At 43.4% G+C, this 23,337-nt stretch overlaps 1 protein-coding gene and 1 long non-coding RNA gene across 2 annotated transcripts in view; both read left to right on the top strand.

The window, feature by feature from the left end:
• Positions 1-23,337, top strand: part of LOC148364187 (uncharacterized) — a 308,472-nt gene that overhangs the window by 226,447 nt on the left and 58,688 nt on the right. The window lies entirely within an intron of this gene.
• celsr2 (cadherin, EGF LAG seven-pass G-type receptor 2) overlaps positions 1-23,337 on the top strand; it is a 126,971-nt gene that overhangs the window by 76,027 nt on the left and 27,607 nt on the right. The window contains exons 6-11 of the mRNA XM_088338310.1: positions 13,157-13,314; positions 14,639-14,802; positions 14,971-15,096; positions 20,264-20,430; positions 22,839-23,018; positions 23,100-23,213. Of these exons, the coding sequence (XP_088194436.1) occupies positions 13,157-13,314; positions 14,639-14,802; positions 14,971-15,096; positions 20,264-20,430; positions 22,839-23,018; positions 23,100-23,213 (909 nt within the window). The remainder of the gene's footprint in view (positions 1-13,156; positions 13,315-14,638; positions 14,803-14,970; positions 15,097-20,263; positions 20,431-22,838; positions 23,019-23,099; positions 23,214-23,337) is intronic.

Genomic DNA, 23,337 nt, shown 5'->3' with positions numbered 1-23,337 from the left:
GGGCAAACTGGACAGGGGATAACAGACAGGCAGAACCGACGAGAACAGGACAGGCAAAATCAGAAGAGTCGCATTCAGGACAGGCCGATTCAGAAGAGTCGCACTCAGGACAGGCCGATTCAGAAGAGTCGCACTCAGGACAGGCCGATTCAGAAGAGTCGCACTCAGGACAGACCGATTCAGAAGAGTCGCACTCAGGACAGACCGATTCAGAAGAGTCGCACTCAGGACAGACCGATTCAGAAGAGTCGCACTCAGGACAGACCGATTCAGAAGTGTCACACTCAGGACAGACCGATTCAGAAGTGTCACACTCAGGACAGACCGATTCAGAAGTGGCGATTCAGACAGGACAGGCGGAATCAGAACAGGCAAGGCAGGGCAGGCGGAATCAGAACAGACAAGACATGAGAGAGTCAAAATCAGAACCGGCAAAACAGGAGCAGAGGAGTCGGACCGGCAGGCGGCGGAGTCGGACCGGCAGGCGGCGGAGTCGGACCGGCAGGCGGCGGAGTCGGACCAGCAGGCGGCGGAGTCGGACCGGCAGGCGGCGGAGTCGGACCGGCAGGCAGGGGAGTCGGACCGGCAGGCAGGGGAGTCGGACCGGCAGGCAGGGGAGTCGGACCGGCAGGCAGCGGAGTCGGACCGGCAGGCAGCGGAGTCGGACTGGCAGGCAGCGGAGTCGGACTGGCAGGCAGGGGAGACTGAATAGCAGGCAATCGGCACGGGAGTCGGGCAGGCAGGCATGAGAGTCGAACAAGCAGGCGTCAATTCCTCCCGGGACCCCATTCGAGGCACAGCAATGGCCACGACGGGCGGGGCCGTGGTTCGAACGGGCAGGGAGTTGAAGTCGGACTCAGTGGGCGCTTGCCAAGCTGCGTTCTCCAGGTCTCCCCAAATCGCGCTGGGATCGTTCGCTGAGTTCTTGTCGTGGCTGGCTCATTCTGTCACGAGGCGTGGTGGGGTCGAAGGAGTGATCGGACCAGAACGGGGGCAGGAGGCAGGAAGGGAGAACTCAATTGCGTGACGATCCATAAGTTTTATTTAACAAAATAAAAGTTGTCCAAAAGTCAGGGACAAGACAAACAAAAACATTCTTACGATCAGAACAGAACGGTACAGAGTTCCTCCGGCACGAACTCAATAGGACAAGGCATAACAGACGGAAAATGTTTAAACCTAAAAACAGGACAAGGCATAACAGACCTGGGATTGTGTAATGAGCCAGCGCCCGCCAAACCCAAAATCCAGCCTTAAATAGCAGACCAGCAATCAGCTGATCTGCTTCAGTTTGAGTTCGGGGGCGTGGCATACTGGTCGTCATGGCGACCGTGACACTATACATTTTTGGCAACTTGATTATTTACAATTTCCGAAAGAGAAGGCCATTAGCAGGAGTTTCAACACCACATTTGCCTTTCTGTGCACAAGTCAAGTCAAGTTACATTTATTTGTGACGCCCTTAATCACAAAATGTCTTAAAGGACTGCACAGGTTACAATGACACTATCACCTGATCTTAAACCAACATGCGGGCAAGGAAAAACTCGAAACCTCAGTACGGGGGAAAAAAAGAAACCTTGAGAAGGGGCTTTACAAGTGGTCATCCCTCTTCAAGGATGACCATGGTGCAATAGATTTAGAATTGAGTAACAGTATACAAAACATAGTGAACATCAATAAGATAAAACAATAGGTAATATGTTGAAATTTGTTGGGAGAGTGCATGACAGCAACAACGCCTCAAGCCCGTAACATAGATCAAAAAGTCTATGACAGCAACGAGGCAGCTTCCCATCTCTGCCTATCAAGAACAAACACGATTGATTTTTCGGCTTCTGTCGGTCGAGGGATAAACCTGGCTCCTCCCACTGGAGGTATCCCACGCTGGCCTTCTTTGACCCGTCCCTATCAGCAGGGGGTGGGGCAGCGTGTTCGGGAGGGGTATGTTTGAGATTGAAATGTGGCTTTCATGGCAATAGGGGGCTGCGGGGAATGGCAATGACCGCGGCCTTTGTGCTTCTTTTGGGACCGCGAGCAGTGAATGATGCGACTCTGGGGAAGGTCCCTCGCTCTGTGTTCTTCTGGGCGGAAGAAAAGCGTCGAGAAGTATTGACCCCAGGCTTTGAACGGAGATGTTGCGCTTCAGGGCCCAGCTCGCCTGTTGCTATGGTTTTTCCAGTCAATCTCCGATGGCAAATGCGAGTGTGACTTCTCTCATGCTCTTTTTGCTCACCTCCCAACCCACTTTTGTTACGAGAAACTCATATTCTCGTAATACTCCGGTGGCAGACCGCTAGAGTGACTCTTGAGCAAATATGTACATTCCAATCAGCGCTGACAGGACGGGTCTTTGTGCATCCCGATGTCATCTCGACAGTCAGTCATTATTGGAGAGTCAACAGCCGTGACTGATGACAGCAGAGGTCAGAGAAGGAGCGTCCAATCTGGAGCGCTGCCTGTTCCGGACCTTTCACGGGAAACATAAGGAACAGAAAAGAGAAAAAACACAAAAAAAGAGCATGTTGGTTGATTTCACCGCTTTTTAACATCCGAACATTGGTCGGTGCCGCTGAAAACAACAAAGTACGGGTTGACTTAACAAGCTCAGGATGAATGAGAGCGACTTGAAAGGATGAAATTTATGAAGACATTTTGGAAGTTAAACTCGCTCATTAGCCACTTTGACAGATCAATGACATTCATTACAAGACGTGACAACATCTCAGTTGCTACTAACATTCAAAAGGAATGATAGTTTACAATATCTTGTGTCACGACGGGTACAAGCAGGGGACGTTTCACACAATTCTTTATTAAGGGATTGGGAAGTTAGGGCGAGAGAAAAAAAGGCAGCAATCTTGTGTTCGCTGAGCAAGGGGAGCGGGAAGCCCTCGCGAACAAAGTTTGGATCGGGGATCGATACAGGAAACAGAATCAGGATATGGGTAGCTGGGACAGGAGAAGGAGCTTGGATCAGGGATCGATACAGGAAAAAGATTCAGGATACGGGTAGCTGGGACAGGAGAACAGAGCTTGGATCAGGGATCAATACAGAAAAGAGAATCAGGATACAGGTAGGTGGGACCGGAGAACGGAGCTTGGATCAGGGATCGATACAGGAAACGGAAATGGGATCCAGGTAGCCAGGACAGGAGGAGGGAGCAAGATACCGGATAGGACGAGACAGACGGGATCGATACTGGAGCAAGATACCGGACAGGACGAGACAGACGTGGTCGATATGGGACACTGGAGACTGCAGCAAGATACCAGACAGGACAAGACAGGCGGGATTGATACTGGATACTGGCGCAAGATACCGGACAGGACGAGACAGGCAGGATCGATTTTGTAAGTGCAGAGGTTCGTTGACGGACTGACAAAGAGTGAACGAGAGCACTGAGTTTAAATAGGAGGGAAGCCAATCAGGCAACGAGCTGCAGCTGGCGCCAAACGGGCGGGGCCAAATGAGGGCAATGGGCAACCGTGACAGGTATTATTGTCCCAAACCATAGTTGGGACAAGGATTAGGTGTTTTTAACTTGTCCACAATTATTGAATTAAGCCAAATAGAATACTCATATTGATCATATTTGTACTCATTTTTTATTCATACAACTTTTCTCTTCTACTATGATCTAGTTTTTCATATTCTGCTTTTTCAACTTTCATGCATGAATAATTCAACTGGGCTTTTCAAAAATGTAAAATCTAAAGAAATAAAAATTACTGTCCAAATGACTTCTCTAAAGATAAAACCACAATATGTAGACAGTGAACACTAAACGAATTCTACTTATTCTCAAGCAAGTTTAAACAGCTTTTTAGTCTCTGTGCGTATGAGATGTGCTAAGTCCTGCTAAATCCCGTCTGACCATCTGACAGCAGTGTGGACGCGAGGCAGGGAGGGGCCTTTTTGGGTAGGGGGGGTCTCAATCATTTTTCCAGTGACGGTTTGCAGCAGCTTGAACCTGCGTTAGGTTAATATGAGCTCGACGTGATCGAAGAGAAACTGCCTTCTTTGAAAAGAGGTTGCGACCTTTTCCCGATTGGGCCCCCGCGGACCGCACCCAACCTCCCCTCCCGCTTTTATTGCCCCCAAGCCCAGCCTCAACTGCAATCGGCTTCTCAGACAATAAACGGCTTGATGTCCTGTGGAGAGATGGACATTTGTGCTTGCGTGTGTGTTAACCCGCCATACTCTGTTGTATTGTTGTACTTAGGGTTGGAAGGGTAACTTTAAAAATGTAGTTATTAAGTACTTCATTCATTATCTCCCAAATTACTGACACCCAAAAGTAGCGCTGGTTGAAAATTACAGTCAAATCTCACACTGAGGCCGATCCCTTAATGCTGCTTAAAAATAGCCACATAATAAAAGAAATATACACCAACCTCTGAAAGTTGTAAACGCTTCATTTTTCTTGGCTTGTTCAATCTTCAAAGCTTGCAAACCAACACTGAGCCAAGACACTCCATATCCATTTTGGGGATTTAAACCACTTGAAAATATCCTCCTCCATTTCTGGGTCCAAGATGTTGTCTTACTTTTCCAGGGAGGCGGTGTTACAAATAAAAAGACCGAAATTCACCTATCTTTCACCGCAAACTCTGTGTTCACGTTTGCCCCATTGATTGAGTTGTTCTTGTATGAGCCATCCCTCTCCCCATGCGCTGCTTAACGTGACACACAACCAAAAATGCACATATAAACTAACCCCCAGATTTCAGCATTTTATAGTTGTAAATAGGGCTGCAACAACAAATCAATAACCTAGATTAAAATTGTTTATTAAAAGCAAAGTTCCTCATCTATCCATTGTGTCGCATGATTTACGCACTATCCATCCATCCATCCATTGTCTTCCGCTTATCCGAGGTCGGGTCGCGGGGGCAGCAGCGTTAAAAGGGAAGCCCAGACGTCCCTATCCCCAGCCACCTCCTCCAGCTCATCCGACGGGACCCCGAGGCGTTCCCAAGCCAGCCGAGAGACATAGTCTCTCCAACGTGTCCTGGGCCGCCCCCGGGGCCTCTTGCCGGTGGGACATGCCCGGAACACCTCCCGAGGGAGGCGTCCAGGAGGCATCCTTATTAGATGCCCGAGCCACCTCAACTGGCTCCTCTCAACGCGGAGGAGCAGTGGCTCTACACCGAGTCCCTCCAGGATCACTGAGCTTCTCACCTTATCTCTAAGGGAGAACCCAGCCACCCTGCGGAGGAAACTCATTTCAGCCACTTGTATCCGGGATCGAGTTCTTTCGGTCATGACCCAAAGTTCATGACCATAGGTGAGGGTAGGAACGAAAATCGACCGGTAGATCGAGAGCTTTGCCTTTCGGCTCAGCTCCCTCTTCACCACAACGGACCGGTACAGGGTCCGAATGACGGCAGACGCTGCACCGACCCGTCTGTCGATCTCCCGTTCCATCCTACCCTCACTCGTGAACAAGACCCCAAGATACTTGAACTCCTCCACTTGGGGCAAGACCTCCTCCCCGACCCGGAGGGAGCATACCACCCTTTTCCGACTGAGAACCATGGCCTCGGACTTGGAGGTGCTGATCCCCATCCCGGCCGCTTCACACTCTGCTGCGAATCGCTCCAGCGAGAGCTGAAGATCACGGCCTGAGGAAGCCAACAGCACCACGTCATCTGCAAAAAGCAGTGACGCAATGCTGAGGCCCCCAAACCGGACTCCATCCCCGCCAAGGCTGCGCCTAGAAATTCTGTCCATAAAAGTTATGAACAGAATCGGTGACAAAGGGCAGCCCTGGCGGAGCCCAACCCTCACCGGGAACGAATCCGACTTAGTGCCGGCAATGCGGACCAGACTCTGGCACCGGGCATACAGGGACCGCACAGCCCGGATAAGACTGTGCGGTACCCCATACTCCCGAAGCACCCCCCACAGGGCCTCCCGAGGAACACGGTCGAATGCCTTCTCCAAGTCCACAAAACACATGTAGACCGGACAGGCAAACTCCCATGCACCCTCAAAGACCCTGAAGAGTGTATAGAGCTGGTCCAGTGTTCCACGGCCAGGACGAAAACCACACTGTTCCTCCTGAATCCGAGATTCGACTTCCTGGCGGACCCTCCTCTCCAGTACCCCTGAATAGACCTTACCAGGGAGGCTGAGAAGTGTGATTCCCCTGTAGTTGGAACACACTCTCCGGTCCCCCTTCTTAAAGACGGGAACCACCACCCCAGTCTGCCAGTCCAGAGGCACTGTCCCCGATGTCCACGCGATGTTGCAGAGGCGCGTCAACCATGACACGCCCACAACATCCAGAGCCTTAATGAAGTCCGGGCGGATCTCATCGACCCCCGGGGCCCTGCCACCGAGGAGTTTTTTGACAACCTCGGTGACTTCAACCCCAGTGATACGAGAGCCCAACCCAGAGTCCTCAGGCTCTGCTTCCCCAGAGGAAGACGTGCCAGTGGAATTGAGGAGCTCTTCGAAGTACTCCGCCCACCGATTCACAACGTCCCGGGTCGAGGTCAGCAGCGCCCCATCGGCACTATACACAGTGTCGATGGCACACCGCTTCCCCCCCTAAGACGTCGGATGGTGGACCAGAATTTCCTCGAAGCCGTTCGTAAGTCGGCTTCCATGGCCTCGCCAAACTCCTCCCATGCCCGAGTTTTTGCCTCGGCAACCGCCAAAGCCGCATTCCGCTTGGCCAGCCGATACCTGCCAGCTGCTTCCAGAGTCCGACAGGCAAGAAAGGCCCGATAAGCCTCCTTCTTCAGCTTGACGGCATCCCTCACCGCCGGTGACCACCAACGGGTCTGAGGGTTGCCGCCGCGGCAGGCACCGACTACCTTACGGCCACAGCTCCGATCAGCTGCCTCGACAATGGAGGCGTGGAACATGGTCCACTCGGACTCAATGTCCCCCGCCTCCCTCGGGACATGGGCGAAGTTCTGCCGGAGGTGCGAATTGAAACTTCTTCTGACAGGAGATTCTGCCAGCCGTTCCCAACAGACCCTCACAACACGCTTGGGTCTGCCGGGTCGGGCCGGCATCTTCCCCCACCATCGAAGCCAACCCACCACCAGGTGGTGATCAGTTGACAGCTCCGCCCCTCTCTTCACCCGAGTGTCCAGAACATGCGGCCGCAGGTCCGACGAAACGATGACAAAGTCGATCATCGAACTACGGCCTAGGGTGTCCTGGTGCCAAGTGCACATATGGACACCCGTATGTCTGAACATGGTGTTCATTATGGACAGACCGTGACGAGCACAGAAGTCCAATAACGAAACACCACTCGGGTTCAGGTCAGGGGGGCCGTTCTTCCCAATCACGCCCCTCCAGGTCTCACTGTCATTGCCCACGTGAGCGTTGAAGTCTCCCAGCAGTACGAGGGAGTCCCCAGGGGGCGCGCTCTCAAGCACACCCTCTAAGGACCCCAAGAAGGGTGGGTACTCCGAACTGCTATTTGGTGCATAAGCACAAACAACAGTCAGGACCCATCCCCCCACCCGAAGGCGGAGGAAGGCTACCCTCTCGTCTACCGGGGTGAACCCCAACGTACAGGCGCCGAGCCGTGGAGCAATTAATATGCCCACACCGGCTCTGCGCCTCTCACCATGGGCAACTCCAGAGTGGAAGAGAGTCCAACCCCTCTCGAGAGGACTGGTACCAGAGCCCAAGCTGTGCGTAGAGGTGAGTCCGACTATATCTAGTCGGAATTTCTCAACCTCACGCACCAACTCGGGCTCCTTCCCTGCCAGAGAGGTAACGTTCCATGTCCCAAAAGCCAGTTTCTGTAGCCGGGGATCGTCGCGCTAAGGACCCCTCCCTTGGCTGCTACCCAGCTCTCTGCGCACCCGACCCCTTTGGCCCCTCCTACAGGTGGTGAGCCCATGGGAAGAGGGTCCCACGTCGTCCCTTCGGGCTGTGCCCGGCCGGCCCCCGTGGGTAAGGGTCCGGCCACCAGGCGCTCGCCAGCGGACCCCACCTCCAGGCCTGGCTCCAGAAGGGGGCCCCGGTAACCCGTGTCCGGGCGAGGGAAATCGAGGACCAAAGTTTTGTCTCATCATTAGGGGTCTTCTGATCTGCGTTTTGTCTGGCCACTCACCTAGGACCTAATCAGCGCTTTAATTCGTTGCAAATAAATTTGGTCCGCAGAGGGCGCCTGAAAAGCGTTTTCATAAAATAATAATGCTGCATATTTGCAGGTGTTTGACATTTATTGTTTTATTGTATTGGACCTTCTGTTGTACTGTGCACTATTCTTCTATTAGTACTAGATTTCAATACCTAAATAGGAAGAGGAATGTAATATTGTGTTTTTAAAAATCTGTTTCATCGATAAATTGAAAAAAAAGAATCGACCACTTCATTGATTATTATGATAATCGATGGTTGCAGCGCTAGTTCTAAATACCGGCTGGATGACATTAAATATAAATTAAAATATTCTCCGATCTAAAAAAAAATTGTAAAATACAAAGCAATGCTAGATTATTACACGCAGAACAGACATCAACAACAACACAAACTCCCTGAAAATGCAAAACATTAAAATATCAATTAAATACGTATTAAACTTATTAAAGCCTCATGTGAATTGTTGAAGCAGAATGGCAGAATTCATGTCAGTTTGTAGCAGCCCTTTGACACTTAAAGATCGTAGATCATAGATAGGAAAATATTTGCCAGCAGCAATATAGCTACTTTATTCCAGTCATCAAAGCTAACAACCCAAAAAATGATAAGGGTGTATAAACACTGTATAAAGAATATCAATAGGGAGAAATTACGCAACCCTGTAATATGTGCATAAGACGGCGCCACTGTAGTTGTTTAGTTGTATTTTGTAGCAAAGTATAAACATACCCACCCTTCCTAGTTCTACTTTTGAAAAGTAATGAGGTAACGTACTATGTTGTTATAGCTGTTAAGCTGCAACATTTTTTAGTAACATGTTACAGACGCTGCCCTACTTACAAAGGAGACTCGTTCCACACGATCGTTCGTAAGTTGAAATAGGTCGGAAGTTGCTTCAGTGCTATACAGTATTTTGTTTGTTTGATGTTTGTATAAGTATGTTTAGGGCTTGTATAAGTAACCTGTATTGTTTTGTACTAAAAACAAACATTTCATAAAATAATATGCTCTATGACATGGGTGGCTAACCCGGTCCTGGAGAGCTGCATGTCCTGCATGTTTTGGAGGTTTCTCTGCTCCAATACAGGTGATTCCAATCACCTGGATCGTTATCCAGCTCTCACAAAGCCTGCTAACAAGCTGAAAATTGCCATCACCTCGATAAAGATAGATAAAGTTGAGTTAAACTTACTACTGGAAGATGAGCTTCAAGAGTTAGGCGACTCCCTCCTCTGTGGTAAAAAGTGGCCAAAAAAAAAAGTGATCTGACCATTTTCTCCACCGCATCAAGATTTCTTATTCCACTTCCATTTTAAAAGAAACAGCTCACCTCTTCTTTACACTTCACACCAACTATATTGAATGAATGCACGAGATATTAAACAATAAAAATGTCAAAGTTCTTAGCGCGCTGGAGATACAGTATACTGTAGTATGTTTACACACTAACTAGGAAGAGGAAGCGGATTTCTTCTTTGGGCTGGATGTTGGGTCTCACAGCGCCACACGCCTGTAGTGGCGAAAAGAAGCACTACAGTAATGTCCTGTACTCGGAAAAAGGTGCACAATACAAAATCGAACTTACAGAAATGTCCGGATATTTTTCGTATAACATTGTATTATTTTTATAACTCGAATTTTCGTACGTAGGGGAGCGTCTGTACAGTAATCGTTACCGGGAAAAGTAATTGCGTTCCAGGAGCGCGTTACTCATTCTCAACACTTCTTATCAAAACGCTCAACAGCAACTGCAATAAGCCGATTTTGGGAGCTGAACAGTAGGCCAAAAACGGGCTCAAGGCAAAAGATCACTCGGTTGATCTTTTCACCGTTTCAAAGCTGTGCCGTATAATCCTGGCTCTATGCGCCGCGTGCAGATTTACGCATGCCGATTTGCCGTATAATCCTTTTCCTCAATACGCCAGAACAATACAATATTTTCCTAACAAAACTGCTGTTTATGATCGCTTAGTAACACAAAATACTGTGTTTTTAAATAGCCGTGTGAATCGACTTGAGCTTCTGTTTTATGCTTTAATCCGTCATTCTGAACGGGATATTTTCCATTCGGTCGAACAGGAAAAAAGTTCTGCAAAGAACAAAGAACAGAACGGCACAAACGTCAAAAGGTTATGCACTTGATGCCGTAAAGTACTGTATCCAATCACTAGCACTGGAAACGACTTAAATACCTTTGGCTTGACTCTTTTTTTTTTGTCAAATCAATTATGTTCTAGATTTTATCAAATCATAATTTATTTCTACAGCAATGAATTGACTCTCAAAGTGCTGTGCAGTATAACAACGTTCATCGTACAAAAAGGAAATTAAATCCTCTTCTTTTCCCCACCCAACGACCTTAAACACCAAATACACAGACACACATAATGGCTCAATTAAAATTTTGCTCATTTTAAATATTTGTTATTATTTTGCTATAGTTTTATCTTATTGTTCTAGTCAAGTCATTTATTTGTGACACCCTTAATCACAAGGAGTCTCAAAGGGATGCACAGACCACAGACTATTGCAAACCACAGACTATTATTAGACCATCCCCTGATCTAAATCCTACATGAGGGCAAGGAAAAACTCAAAAACCTCAGCATGAGCAAAATGGAGAAACCTTGAGAAGGGACAGCACATTAGGTAATTCCGCTTCTAGGTAATATTGGAATAAAGCATTGTATTTTTTAACTATCGGTAAGATGGGAAAAAGAATGATTAAAATCCCCCATAATTAATTTGGGAAATGTCTGACAACTTTCTCATTTCAAGATTTTTTTGTTTTGTATATTTGCTAAAAAAGGTTAGCTTTATACAATTATATAAATCTTTTTTAATTGCGTTACAGAGATGAAGAACTTTATCACAGTATTCAAATTTTCAAGGCAGTCATATAAAGATAAATCACGGATATAAATGATATAGTAATAATTCTAATATGAATATTTTGTACCACGACGGCTGGGTGGTTGGTGCGCAGCCCCACGGTGCGGAGGTCAAGGGTTCAGCAGACTCCTCGTGTGGAGTTTGCATGTTCTCCTGTGCCTGCGTGGGTTTCCTCCAGGCACTCTAGTTTCCTGGGATGGGCTCGGGCACCTCAGCGACCCTACTAAGGATGAGCGTTGCAGATATTAGATGGATGTATATGTCAAGGTTAAAACTTGAGATTGTATTAGGATGAAGAAAAGAACACCCTCTGAGTCGAAGATTTAGGTTTTTGATAGCCCTTCAGTCGGAGGCGCGTGTTTCCAAGGTCTGCTTCCGAGATCGGCACAGGAAGGAATCACGCTCCGCCTATGGCTATTGACTCATTTATTGTAAATCACAGGCATAGAACAACACATCTGATTGGCTTAAGCGAGGCCACATGAAAACAAGAAAATAATCTTTAGACAGAAAAACACAAAATGTGTGTGTGAGCATAATAAATGAGCAGTAAAGAAAAGAAATAAAAGAAAGGAATGTAGAGGAAAACTGTTGAGCAGGCTTCCCGACACTTCCCTGCACCAAAGCAAAGGCCATCTTGACCCCAAGAGGATACAATTGTTGTAAGAATACAAACAGCGCCTAGACATATTCTTTGGCTTCGTTAAGACACTTTTGAGGATTAAATCATACAAAGGCACATACAAACTACGATCAAACTATAATTTCCCTTACAATAGATTTTATACCAAGAACAAATAGTTAAAATAAACAAAACGATCCACCATCTGCTAGATGTCACAACTTTGTTTATTTATGTACATAAATTGCATTTGACTAGGAAAACAAATAAAATACCTTAATATAAAAATACTTGAAGGGACATTGTGGTTTTTTTAGCGCCTCCTAGAGAAAATGTATTGACACGTAATACAGTGGTTGTCAAGAACCAGAACAGGATCAGGACCCAAACGCATGACATACTCACACAAGCCTTTTATTTTACGGGAAATAGGGAGTCATGCACGTTAGGCAGCGGTCTGGCGTGGAAAGACAGGAGGCCAGAGACCAACGATATCGATTCCAATTGCCCGAGTTGATATCGGACAGATGGGGTCGATACCGGACAGGAATGAATCAAGATATCGAAAATAACCAGGACAAACAAGACGGGAACGAAAACTGGAGAAAATAGTAAACAGGGAAGTCCGAAGGTTATTTGTGGCTCCCAACCATTTTACAGCAGCACACAGCATATACTAAAGATAAATATGTTGAGAAATTATACATTATAAAACTTTTTAATTGATTTTAGACACGTACAATTAGATTATTGATGTCTATAGCCATCTATGGTTAATGAGTTCAATATTACAAGATGTAAAACGTTATTTCGAGTTTTAAAGGGATATTTGGGTATCGTTTAGTCCCTACTAGTGAATTCAGAAAAAAAACATATTGATTTGAATGATATGCTTAAAAAAAATTACAATATCATAAAATAATTACAATAATAGGCTATTTCAAAAAATTAGTTGGTCACTTATGGGGGGGATTAAAACTCCCAAAAACCATTCTGATCTTTTTTAAAGTCTCAAATAAGAATTATGTTTATTCATAACAACCTCAAAAATTGTCTTTAAATGTAAAAAAAACACCTGAAACAACATTTTGTTTAAAAAAAACTGCAATTTTGTCTCAAAGGGACAGTGTGTAGTGTTTAGCCCATCTAGAAGTTAAAACAACTTTATTTCTTCTTTTTTTTTTTAAAAAGCAATATCAATTTAAAATATAAGCAAAAATACATGAACTATCATATAAACGTGCATTTTTTAAAAAAACTCCTAGGTTGAGAAATGTGTATTTACTTTACATAACATGAGGCTCACATAAAGGGAGCTGACATAATTGTCCGCCATCTTGCCCCTACGGGTACCCCCAAGAACCAAAAACCTTGTGAAGAGAATAGAAATGTTGCAATTTGTGGTTTGTATGGTTCCTTGTACTACAGGTTATGGTTGTACTACACCATACAGCGACATCTAGTGGTCAAATATTTAAAATAAGCTTCTCTTTTTGTTTTGGTTTTTTTACCTGTCACAGCCTATTGTAAACCAAGCCGGCCTGCCTCAAGGTCCGTCAGACCAGAAGGTGGTAGTGGTGACTGTGGACAACTGCGACAACCCAGTGGCGCTCAGGTTCGGCCATGTCATCGGAAACTACACGTGCTCTGCACAGGGAAGCCAATCGGGAAGCAAAAAGTAAGACTATTTTGAAGCCATTATAGAAATAAAGTTTTGAATTTCTTGACTTTCTTTGCAGTGGGCTCATTAAGAGCAAACTCATGAACTGGAGTTCAACATCTCCAGGGTGTTACTTTTTTTACATGATGATTACAAATTCTCTGGTTTTATCTTCAGGCACTGTTACTGTAGTAAGTCGGTGCACTGTTTCTATGATGTTTTTTTAATGGTTTTCCCCCTAAATGAGTGCTGTTGATGATGCAATGAGGATTAAAAAATATATACCGTATTATTCGGACTATAAGGCGCACCTTGAAACTCCAAATTAGCCAGAAATCTGAAAATGTGCCTTATGACTCGTAAATGAAATTGGAAATGCAGAGTTACAACTACATTTTACTGCATACGGTAACTGTTATGCCTTTGAGAAACATAAAGAGAGGTCTTTGAGTGTCCTCTTGTGGTTACCAGGTTAGTTGTACAAGCATGCTTGTTACATTGATGAAACGTTTGTGCCGTTTTTTTTTTTGTCTTTATCCAATTTTCAGGGCTTTATCAGTTATTTAAGAGATTTTCATCCTGTCACGTCCAAAACAAAGGGTAGACCCAATCGCGTAACGTTTCTCACAAGTTTATTGATATATAGAGGAAAGGCAGCGGTCCGGTGCTCGCTGGACGCGGGAAGCAAGGCGCTCACAGGACCGGAGCGTGTTCCGATTGCGGAAGTGGATCTTCCGGAGCGGGAGATCGTAGCGTGGTTAGATGGAAAAACAGGTCATTAGCCAGGACGGTAGATCAGAACGTGGTCGGGATCAAAAACGAGTCATAAGCTGGGACAGGAGAGCAAAACATGGTCGGGGTCAAAAAAACAGGTCGTAGCCAGAGACAAAAGGGGAAATCAGGACCGGACGGGTGAAAAACGGATGCAAAAAGCGGGACCGACGGGAGTCAGAGTCAAAGTGCTTGCCTTGTAAAAACAGAGGTTCATTGACGAACTGACAACAGGCGAGTGAAAAGACTGAGCCTAAGTGGGACAGGGAACCAATCAGGAAGCCAGCAGCGGCTGGCGCCAAACGAGCGGGCACAGGTGAAATTAATCAGTCATTTTGACACACCCAATAGTTTTGGATTTCAAATGTTTTGGGTAGGTTTAATCATATTGCTATGAATAATGTTTGAATAAATGTATTTGTTGAATTTGTATGCTACCCTAGTTCTTACTGTAGTTTGAATTCCATTAGCCTTATAATCCTGTGCGCCTTATGTATTACAAAATATATCACCAAAGACTATATTTTGGGGTTCGCAAAATACAATAATGTTCCTCTTCTTGTATCGTCAGATCACTGGACCTGACCGGCCCGCTACTTCTCGGGGGTGTCCCCAAACTCCCTGAGGACTTTCCTGTCCGCAACTACCAATTTGTGGGCTGCATGAAGAACCTTCACGTTGACAATCAACGTGTGGACATGGCCGGCTTCATTGCCAACAACGGCACTCTCGCCGGTACGCGAAGATTTTGTAGCCAGCGGGAGAGAACGAGCACTGATTGTAATGAGCACAGCAGGGAAGATGGGGCAGGAGGAAATGACTGTCTTTGCTGCTGTGATGATCTAACGAGGTAGAATCAGTTCATGCGTGGAGACGATTTTTTTTCCACTTTTGTCTTCTCAGGATGTTCTGCCAAAAGACACTTCTGCCACAACAACCCGTGTCTGAATGGAGGGACCTGCGTCAATCTGTGGGGTTCATTCAGCTGCGACTGCCCACTTGGGTTCGGGGGAAGGAACTGCGAAAGAGGTAAGGCAGAGAGGTTTGATTTAGCTGTGACGCATCGTGACCTGAACTGATTTCGGGTTACGAACAAGTAACCGAGATGGAATAAGGTTTTTTATCTTTAGTATCTTGTCAGAAAGGGAACACATTACTGGTAGAGAAGCCAGGACTGGCCATATTAGAAATACAGACGCTGCCCTACTTACGAATGAGTTAGGTTCCGGATGATCGTTCTTAAGTTGAATTTGTACGTAAGTTGCTTCAGTGCTATATTTTGTATGTTTAAGATTTATATAAGTATGTTTAAGGCTTGTATAGGTAACCTGTATTGTTATGTTCTAAAAAATAATAATTTAATAAAGTAATTTGCTCTATAAAGATAAATAAAGTTAAGTTTAAATTACTTTTGGAAGATGGGCTTCAACATTTCAGCGACTTCCTCCTCCATGGTAGAAAGTGGCTGAAAAAAAGCAATCAGACCATTTTCTCAACCGCATCAAGCTTCTTTATTCCACTTTCATTTCAAAAGAAACGTCTCGCCTCTTCTTTACACTTTACATTAACCAGATCGAATGGATTCACGAGATATTAAACTATAAAAATGTCAGAGTTCTTAGTGTGCTGGAGATACAGTACAGTATGTTTCCACATGAACTAGGAAGTCGAAGCCAATCCGGCTTCTTCTTCGGGGTGGATAATGGGTGACCTCTCTCAGCGCCACACGCCGGTAGCGGCGGAAAGAAGCACTACAGTAATGTCCTGTACTTGGAAAAAGGTGCACACAATACAAAATCTAACTTACAGCAATGTCCGGAAATTTTTCGGCATCCTGAAAAAAATGTTCGTATCTACCGCTTTTCGTAACTTGAATGTAAGTATGTTTTTTTTATAATGTTACTAAAACACAATAACAGAAAAATAGTTTGAATGTAGTCAAATATATATACATACCGTATCTTCCGCACTATAAGGCGCACCTTCAATGAATGATATATTTTTAAACTTTTTCCATACATAAGGCGCACCCCATTAAAAGGCGCTATAAGTGCATGCTGGTTTAAGACCAGGTAATTTTGCAATTTTGTAATTGTAATTTGTGCAGTCCTTCGAGACATTTTTGTCATTAAGGGCGTCATAAATAAATGTGACTTAACTTGACTTGGCTACAGTAGAGGATGTAGTTACGTTATGCAACCATTAGATGGTGCCGCGCTAAAGGGAATGTCAACAAAACATTTAGATAGGTCATTCAAACTTTATTAATAGATAACAAGCTTTCCACAACTCCATTCACTCCCAAAATGAATAAACAGCTGTTTTATTATTTTCTCTGAGGTAAAGCATTTTCGTGACACATCTTTAACATCTTTGAACAACAGCAAGGCATAACATTTTACTTTTCCTCCATTTAGTCAACACGCAAAAAAACGTCGGATACTGTTATGGTAAATTAAACGTTAGTGCAATCGCAATATAGTGACACTCGTAATGTGCAAAAACAACAAATGCAAAACAATAACAATAAAGCAATAACATAATAACTGTAAAATGTAAAACGTAAACACACACCAAGTAGGACCACCTCTGAATTCTTTAATGTTACGTTCCCGTGCCAGCGCTGTTGCCTTCATTCGAATAGTTATTGTACTGACACTTCTACTTGCTGCTCTTTGTTCAACATCCCACTGTTCAAGTGTGTCCTCTAACTGTGGACATCTCGCTTTATTGCCACGGAAACTTTGTTTAGTCTTCCTTACTCGGCCATCGATTCATTAATGTTGAACTCTCTCGCTGCTGCTCTATTCCCGTGTTCTACTGCGTGACTGATCGCCTTGAGTTTAAACTCTGCATTGTAAGCGTGTCTCTTAATAGGAGCCATTTCAGGATCTTTATACAAACGCACAAATAAAAGAGAATCGTTGTTTAATATGTCCCAGTATGCACAGCGCACTTCTTCTTCTACGGGAAAAATGGAGTCGGTGGCTGCTTACTGTAAGTTGCGAGACCTTGTAATTCAATATTGATCCATATATAAGGCGCACCGGATTATAAGGCGCATACTCAGCTTTTTTAAAAAAAATCAGATTTTATCTGCGCCTTATAGTGAGGAAAATACGGTGTGTGTATATATATATATATATATATATATATATATATATATATATATATATATATATATATATATATATATATATATATATATATATATATATATATATATATATATATATATATATATTTATTTATTTTATTTTTATTTTTTTTTCCTCATTTGAAGTATTATTGTTATTTTTCTAGAAAGAAAAAATATATATATAAGTACAGTAAAACATAAAATATTAAAGGTAAATTAAAATGTAAAAGTACAGGAACATTATTATACCAAAATTATCAACTTGTATTATTTCCCGACACACAGTGACCACAAATAAAAATTCCGTCGGGCCGTCGGAACGTTTGTAAACAAAGCCGTGTCTTCACAATGTCACCAATCCCTTAAATTAAGTCACGTCAAATATCGTTGTAAAGCGTAAAGGTTTGGGATTTAAGATATTATGACCATTTTAAAATATACTCGTCACAGAAACATCACTATCAGTCTGAACCAAGATACCCGAAAACTATAAAGCCGGTATTGCTCAACTATAACGTCTCCTTGGAGTTTGCTCATGAAACGATTTTCTGTGAATATGGTGCGGTTACATTCACGAAAGTCCAGTGAATCCAACCGTGTAAAATATTTACTCCAAAGCTCACAATAATGCCGACAGATTAAAAAAGTCTACCCAAAAGCACCCTTTAAGGATAAATGTACTCATCAGATTATTTTAAATTCTTCTGTAAGCCCCTGACCTTGTGATCAACACTGTTCTTGGCCAATTGCAAGCTTTCTTTTATGGTCCTTAGCCTGTGACAACGTATAAGGGCCTGTATTTAAAACAACATCATGACCAATTTAACTTCAAAAATCTTTATCCGATAGTGACTGATTCAAACGCGGATTGACACGTTGGTTAGCCAATGAATTCCTTATATGAATATGTACACGTTCACGTTGTGCATTCAATTCAGAGGCTAAGATTAACGTGCGTAAAGCCAATCGTGATTCATTTTTACACACCGTTTTTAAAGGCAAGTGTGCAGAATCTTGGGTTCCAATGGATTCACAAGAGAAATCAAACATTTAAATATCTTTCATGATGTCTAAATATTGGCCAAAATAAAATATACTAGTATAAGTTTTAAGGGCTGTGAACTGGTCGTCTCCAAATGGCCACTTTTGGAAACGCCTGGACTTACCTTTAGAAAAATGTGCATAAGTTTAGTTTTTCAGATTGTGATCACATTTGACAAAGTACTTGGTAATGCTTCAAGCTATTGTCTCACCTGTTTCTCAGCTAAGATGCCTCGGCAATACTCTTCTGCAGGCATTTGATTGCAAAAAAAAAATCAGACGAGAATTAAAAACCTTCTATCACTGTGTGTTCCAACTCTGATTACTCAATGTTAGATTGGGACAACATTTCAGGATGTTACCTTTAAAAAGAGACCAAAACCGTTCACATTTTTCAAATGGTTCAAGAACAGCATTCAATTTTACTTAGGGTACATCTTGGATTGGGATTTTAGGCAAATTTCACAGACACGGTAAATTGTTAAAAGATAGATTTAAGAATTTTGGGGGGAGAAACACTGGAATCGATGAACTACAACACCACAGCAACAGTATTGCAGCACTCATATTTACAAATACATTCAAAGCGTCACTCTAGTGTGTCATCAGACCATGTCGAGTGTATCTTTGCAAAAACAAGCAATTTTTCAGTATATTTCTTTAGTCGAGTGTTTAGCAGTACCTGTAAAATTCATCCATGTCAGTGGGTGGCAGCAGATTACTACTTTTCTCTTTATATACTAATTATCTTCTCATAAGGGTGAATAGGGAAATATATCACTGTAATTAATATATAATAATATATTTGCGTTTGATGAAGCTGTTAAAGATTGCAATGCAAAAATATTAGAATCATTCAAATAAAGTAAAAATCTTTCATCTGTTTTGCTGATTTTAATCAATATTTTTTTTATTTTACTACACTGAAAAAAGTCAGAATGCAGTAAAAACAGTGTACCTCTTGATTGTGTCGTGCCTTAGCTTAAAAAAGTTGAGAAGCACTGCTTAACAACAGCAACCACACATATTCAAATCAAGCCATCTGTATGCGCAACGTGCAAATTGTGTTTGTGCATTTCAAACAGGGAAAAAGACAATTGTTTGCTTTCCGCGATAACAGATATGAAAGCAGGCGAGAGGATTTGTCATGCACTGCAGCAAACTTAATAAGCGTGATGAAGAGTCTTGCTTTCTTAAGGAAGTACAGACGCTAGCCTACATACGAATGAGACGTTCCGGACGATCGTTTTAAGTTGAATGTGTTCGTAAATTGCTTCAGTGCTATATTTTGTACATATAAGGTTTGTATAGGTATATTTAAGGCTTGTACAAGTAACCTGTATTGTTTCGTACTAAAAAATAAACATTCCATAAAATAATATGCTCTATAAAGATAAATAAAGTTGAGTTAACCTTACTTTTGGAAGATGCGCTTCAAGAGGTCTTCCTCTGTAGTAAAGAGTGACCGAAAAAAGCGTTCCGGCCATTTTTTCAACCGCACCAAGCTTTCTTAATCCACTTTCATTTCAAAAGAAATGGCTCGCCTCTTCTTTACACTTTACACCAACTATATTGAATGGATGCACAAGATATTAAACAATAAAAACGTCAAAGTTCTAAGCGCACTGGAGATACAGTACACGTAGCACACACAAACTAGGAAGTAGAAGCCGGATTTCTCGGTGTGGATGTTGGGTGAGCTCTCACAGTGCGACACGCCGGTAGCGGCGGAAAGAGGCACTACAGTAATGTCCTGTACTCAGAAAAAGGTGCACACAATGCAAAATCTAACAGCAATGTTCGGATATTTTTTGACATCCCGAAAAAAATGTTTGTATCTACCGTTTTATGTAAGTCGAATGGTCGTAAGTAGGAGGAGCGTCTGTACCTGTTAGAAAGATTGTTTTTTTATGAAGTTGCTGAAAACTACAATGCCGCCATCCTTTAATGTTTCGACTTTCATACAGAACAAGTAGTTACTTTCCCTTTTGTGACAAACCAATTTGTTTTCCGTAGTCATGGCCAACCTGCAGCGTTTCCTGGGCGACAGTCTGCTGCAGTGGAACAACCTGGCGACGGCCACCTCCGTCCCGTGGCACGTGGAGCTGATGCTGCGAACCCGCCAGCCCAGCGCCATGCTGCTGCACATCTCGTCCGGCCTGCGACACAACCTCACTCTGCAGGTGAGATCGGTTTCGGCTGCGAAACTTTTTGCATTACACGATCGGGGTCTTTTACTTGACAGGAAAACACTGCCCTGCAAAATAATCTCGAGATACAGTGCCCCCTCTACATACGAGATTCGTTTGTTCCCGGAAGACATTTTCCATTAGAAATAACTGAAAACCTCCCAAAATCATCAAAGTTGCCCCTAAATACATGTAGGTATAAAACACATCGCCTTGATCACTCAAAACAAATTCAAACAGTAATTAGATAGAAAAATACACAAATAATATAAATAACACGATGCTAACAAAATAAATTGCAAGTTTACTATAAGCACTCACCATGGAGAAAGTCGGCTGTTGCTAACTTTGGTGTATTTGTGGTGGTGGAAGAGTGATAGAGTGAGGTGCGGGAGGAGCGATGGAGAACTATTAAAAAACACAACACAAGAGTGCTGGATCATGGCTGTATGGTGGGAAACGCACATGCTAACTGGGACGGGTTAATTGGGGTAGTGTGAGGAGGGTAACGAGGACAGCAGAGAAAATAATCGGGACTACACTTCCCTCCATTCAGGACATTGGCCAGAAGCGCTGCCTATCCCATGCTAAGAACATTACCGGGGACCCCTCTCACCCCCATCATGGACTGTTCACTCTGCTAGCCTCTGGGAAGAGGTTCTGCAGTGCGCGGTGCAGGACCACCAGGCTCCGCAATAGTCTAGTCCCCCTGGCCATTAGACTGTTAAATGGTCAATCTAACATATAGTTAACTTAAATCTAAACGGCTGCTAATCTGACTTTTTGCACTACTGGCAGTTTTTTATAGCTTGCCACTCATTGCACATTGCTCTCTGCACTATGGTAATTACAGCGTTATTGTTACAGTGTTAATGTTACTGTGTACCTGACTTGTTAACCTGACTGCCCATTTTGCACATCTGGTTAGCTACTCTTCTTGCACTATCGGCACTATGGTAAAACACTATACGTAGCCAATTACAATACAACTTTATTTATATCTGTACATTCAAGGAAACTGTGGGGGTCAGATGCATCGACATTTCGTTCTGTATACACGTGTACTAGAATGACAATAAAGTAGATCTGAATCTGAATCTGAATCTAAATTAATGCGGACGGTGAGCAGTCTCGAATACTCGGTCCTCTAGTGGTAAGGTGTGGAAATTCTCGGAACTTGGATTTTATCTTGTATGTTCGGCAAGATTTTTGTTCTAAGACATCTTGTACCTTGAATTTCTGTATCTAGAGTAGCTCATATGTATTGGGACATGTTTTTCTCGTATAATTAGAAAATTTGTATTATTTGACCACTAGATATCGCTGCATTGTGCAGTTCTTTCGAAATCTAGTTCTAATAAAATAAAATCAATAAATGTAAATACTATAGATAGTACCCATAGCTTAAATTTTATACAAAGGAAAATAATCTGCTAAATGAAACAACTTTATACAAAAGAAAACTTAAATGATTTTTTTTTTCTGCCAAATGTTTAAGACTTTCTAAGGATTACTGTATTTATTTATGTATAGTGCCCATTCTTTTAAACCTAAAAATAAAACTCAAAATTTAGGTGTGCGTTATACACAAGGTTTTACTGTATTTATGCAATGATTGATCAGTCGAATAATATGGCTGACCACAATCGCAAAACATTAGGTGCAATGGGAATCGAACCAGGGTGAAGGCAGTGAGAGAGGCGATTCTTAACCGCTCGACCGCTAATGATATAGAAGACATACAAAAAGTCATTGGATTTTATCTCATGATCACACTGTTTATTGTCACGGTACCGGAGATGAATGAATAATAAATACATTGTAAATTTGTATTGTGTTCAAAGTTTACGTTGTAATCATGGACACGCGTATTAAGCAAGTCTGTCACCTAACGATCTTAGAATAGAATAGAAGAATTTAATTTATTGTCATTGTAACTCGTGAGACTGACAATGAAATCAAAATTTGTCTCTGGCATCGTGAGATTTAATGCATTTTTATATACCAACTATGTAACTGGTGATCCAGTGGTTAGCATTTGATGCACTCACCGCCGGGACCGGGATTCAATTCCCGTTGAATCCAACCACAATGTTTGAGCTGAGATGAGTGAAACAAAGTTTTATACTGATTTTTAATCAAAAATTAGGGGTGTGCGTTTAAAACGAATAAATATATTCATTTTAAGCAAATTGGTTCCCTTATTGGACACATAAATGGACTTTCTTTGCAATACAATGACAGCCTGCGGAAAGGTGAAATTTTCCTCACATCAAGCATTTGGGATCCTTTTGTGGCGGAAGTGTGTGTCCTTTCTATTCCCTGCCCAGAACTAGTTTGTAATTGATTGACTCCACTCCCTGCTGCCTGTGTCCTTTCCTTCACCTTTCCGCCTTCCGCAGCTCCGTGGTGGTAGCGTGTTGATGGGCCTGCACAGAGGGGAAGACTCCACGCTGTCTCGCGTGGAGGAGGTGCTGGTGAACGACGGCGAATGGCATCATTTGCAGCTTGATATCAGCAGCTTGGGCGGGCCGGCCGGGCATCATAAAGCCGTCCTGTCGGTCGACCACGGACTCTACCTGGTGCGAAATCACGGACAACGTTCATTCATCGGGATCTTTCCTTTGAGTAGCCTAGAGATGATTGTGGTGTGTGTGTTTCAGGCCAGTATGCAGGTGGATGGAGAATTGCAGGAATCCAAATTAAAGGCTGTGAGTGTTGGGGGCTTAGCTGGACCTAATGGGAAAATTCAGCATGGCTTCAGAGGCTGCATACAAGTGAGAACTCATCGTAGCAATTCTCAAAGTTGTATTTAGTAATGTGAAGGTTGTGAGTTTTTTAGTCAAGTACTTTAAATTCCAGAATAGAGAACGCAATTGGTTAAAAGCAGCATGATCAAAT

Source organism: Urocampus carinirostris, chromosome 6 (genome assembly GCF_059441175.1).
Source record: "Urocampus carinirostris isolate Australia breed hairy pipefish chromosome 6, RoL_Ucar_1.0, whole genome shotgun sequence".
Classification (NCBI taxonomy): domain Eukaryota; kingdom Metazoa; phylum Chordata; class Actinopteri; order Syngnathiformes; family Syngnathidae; genus Urocampus; species Urocampus carinirostris.
The sequence above is the reverse complement of the archived record's forward strand: the minus strand, read 5'-3'. Positions and strand labels throughout refer to the sequence as shown.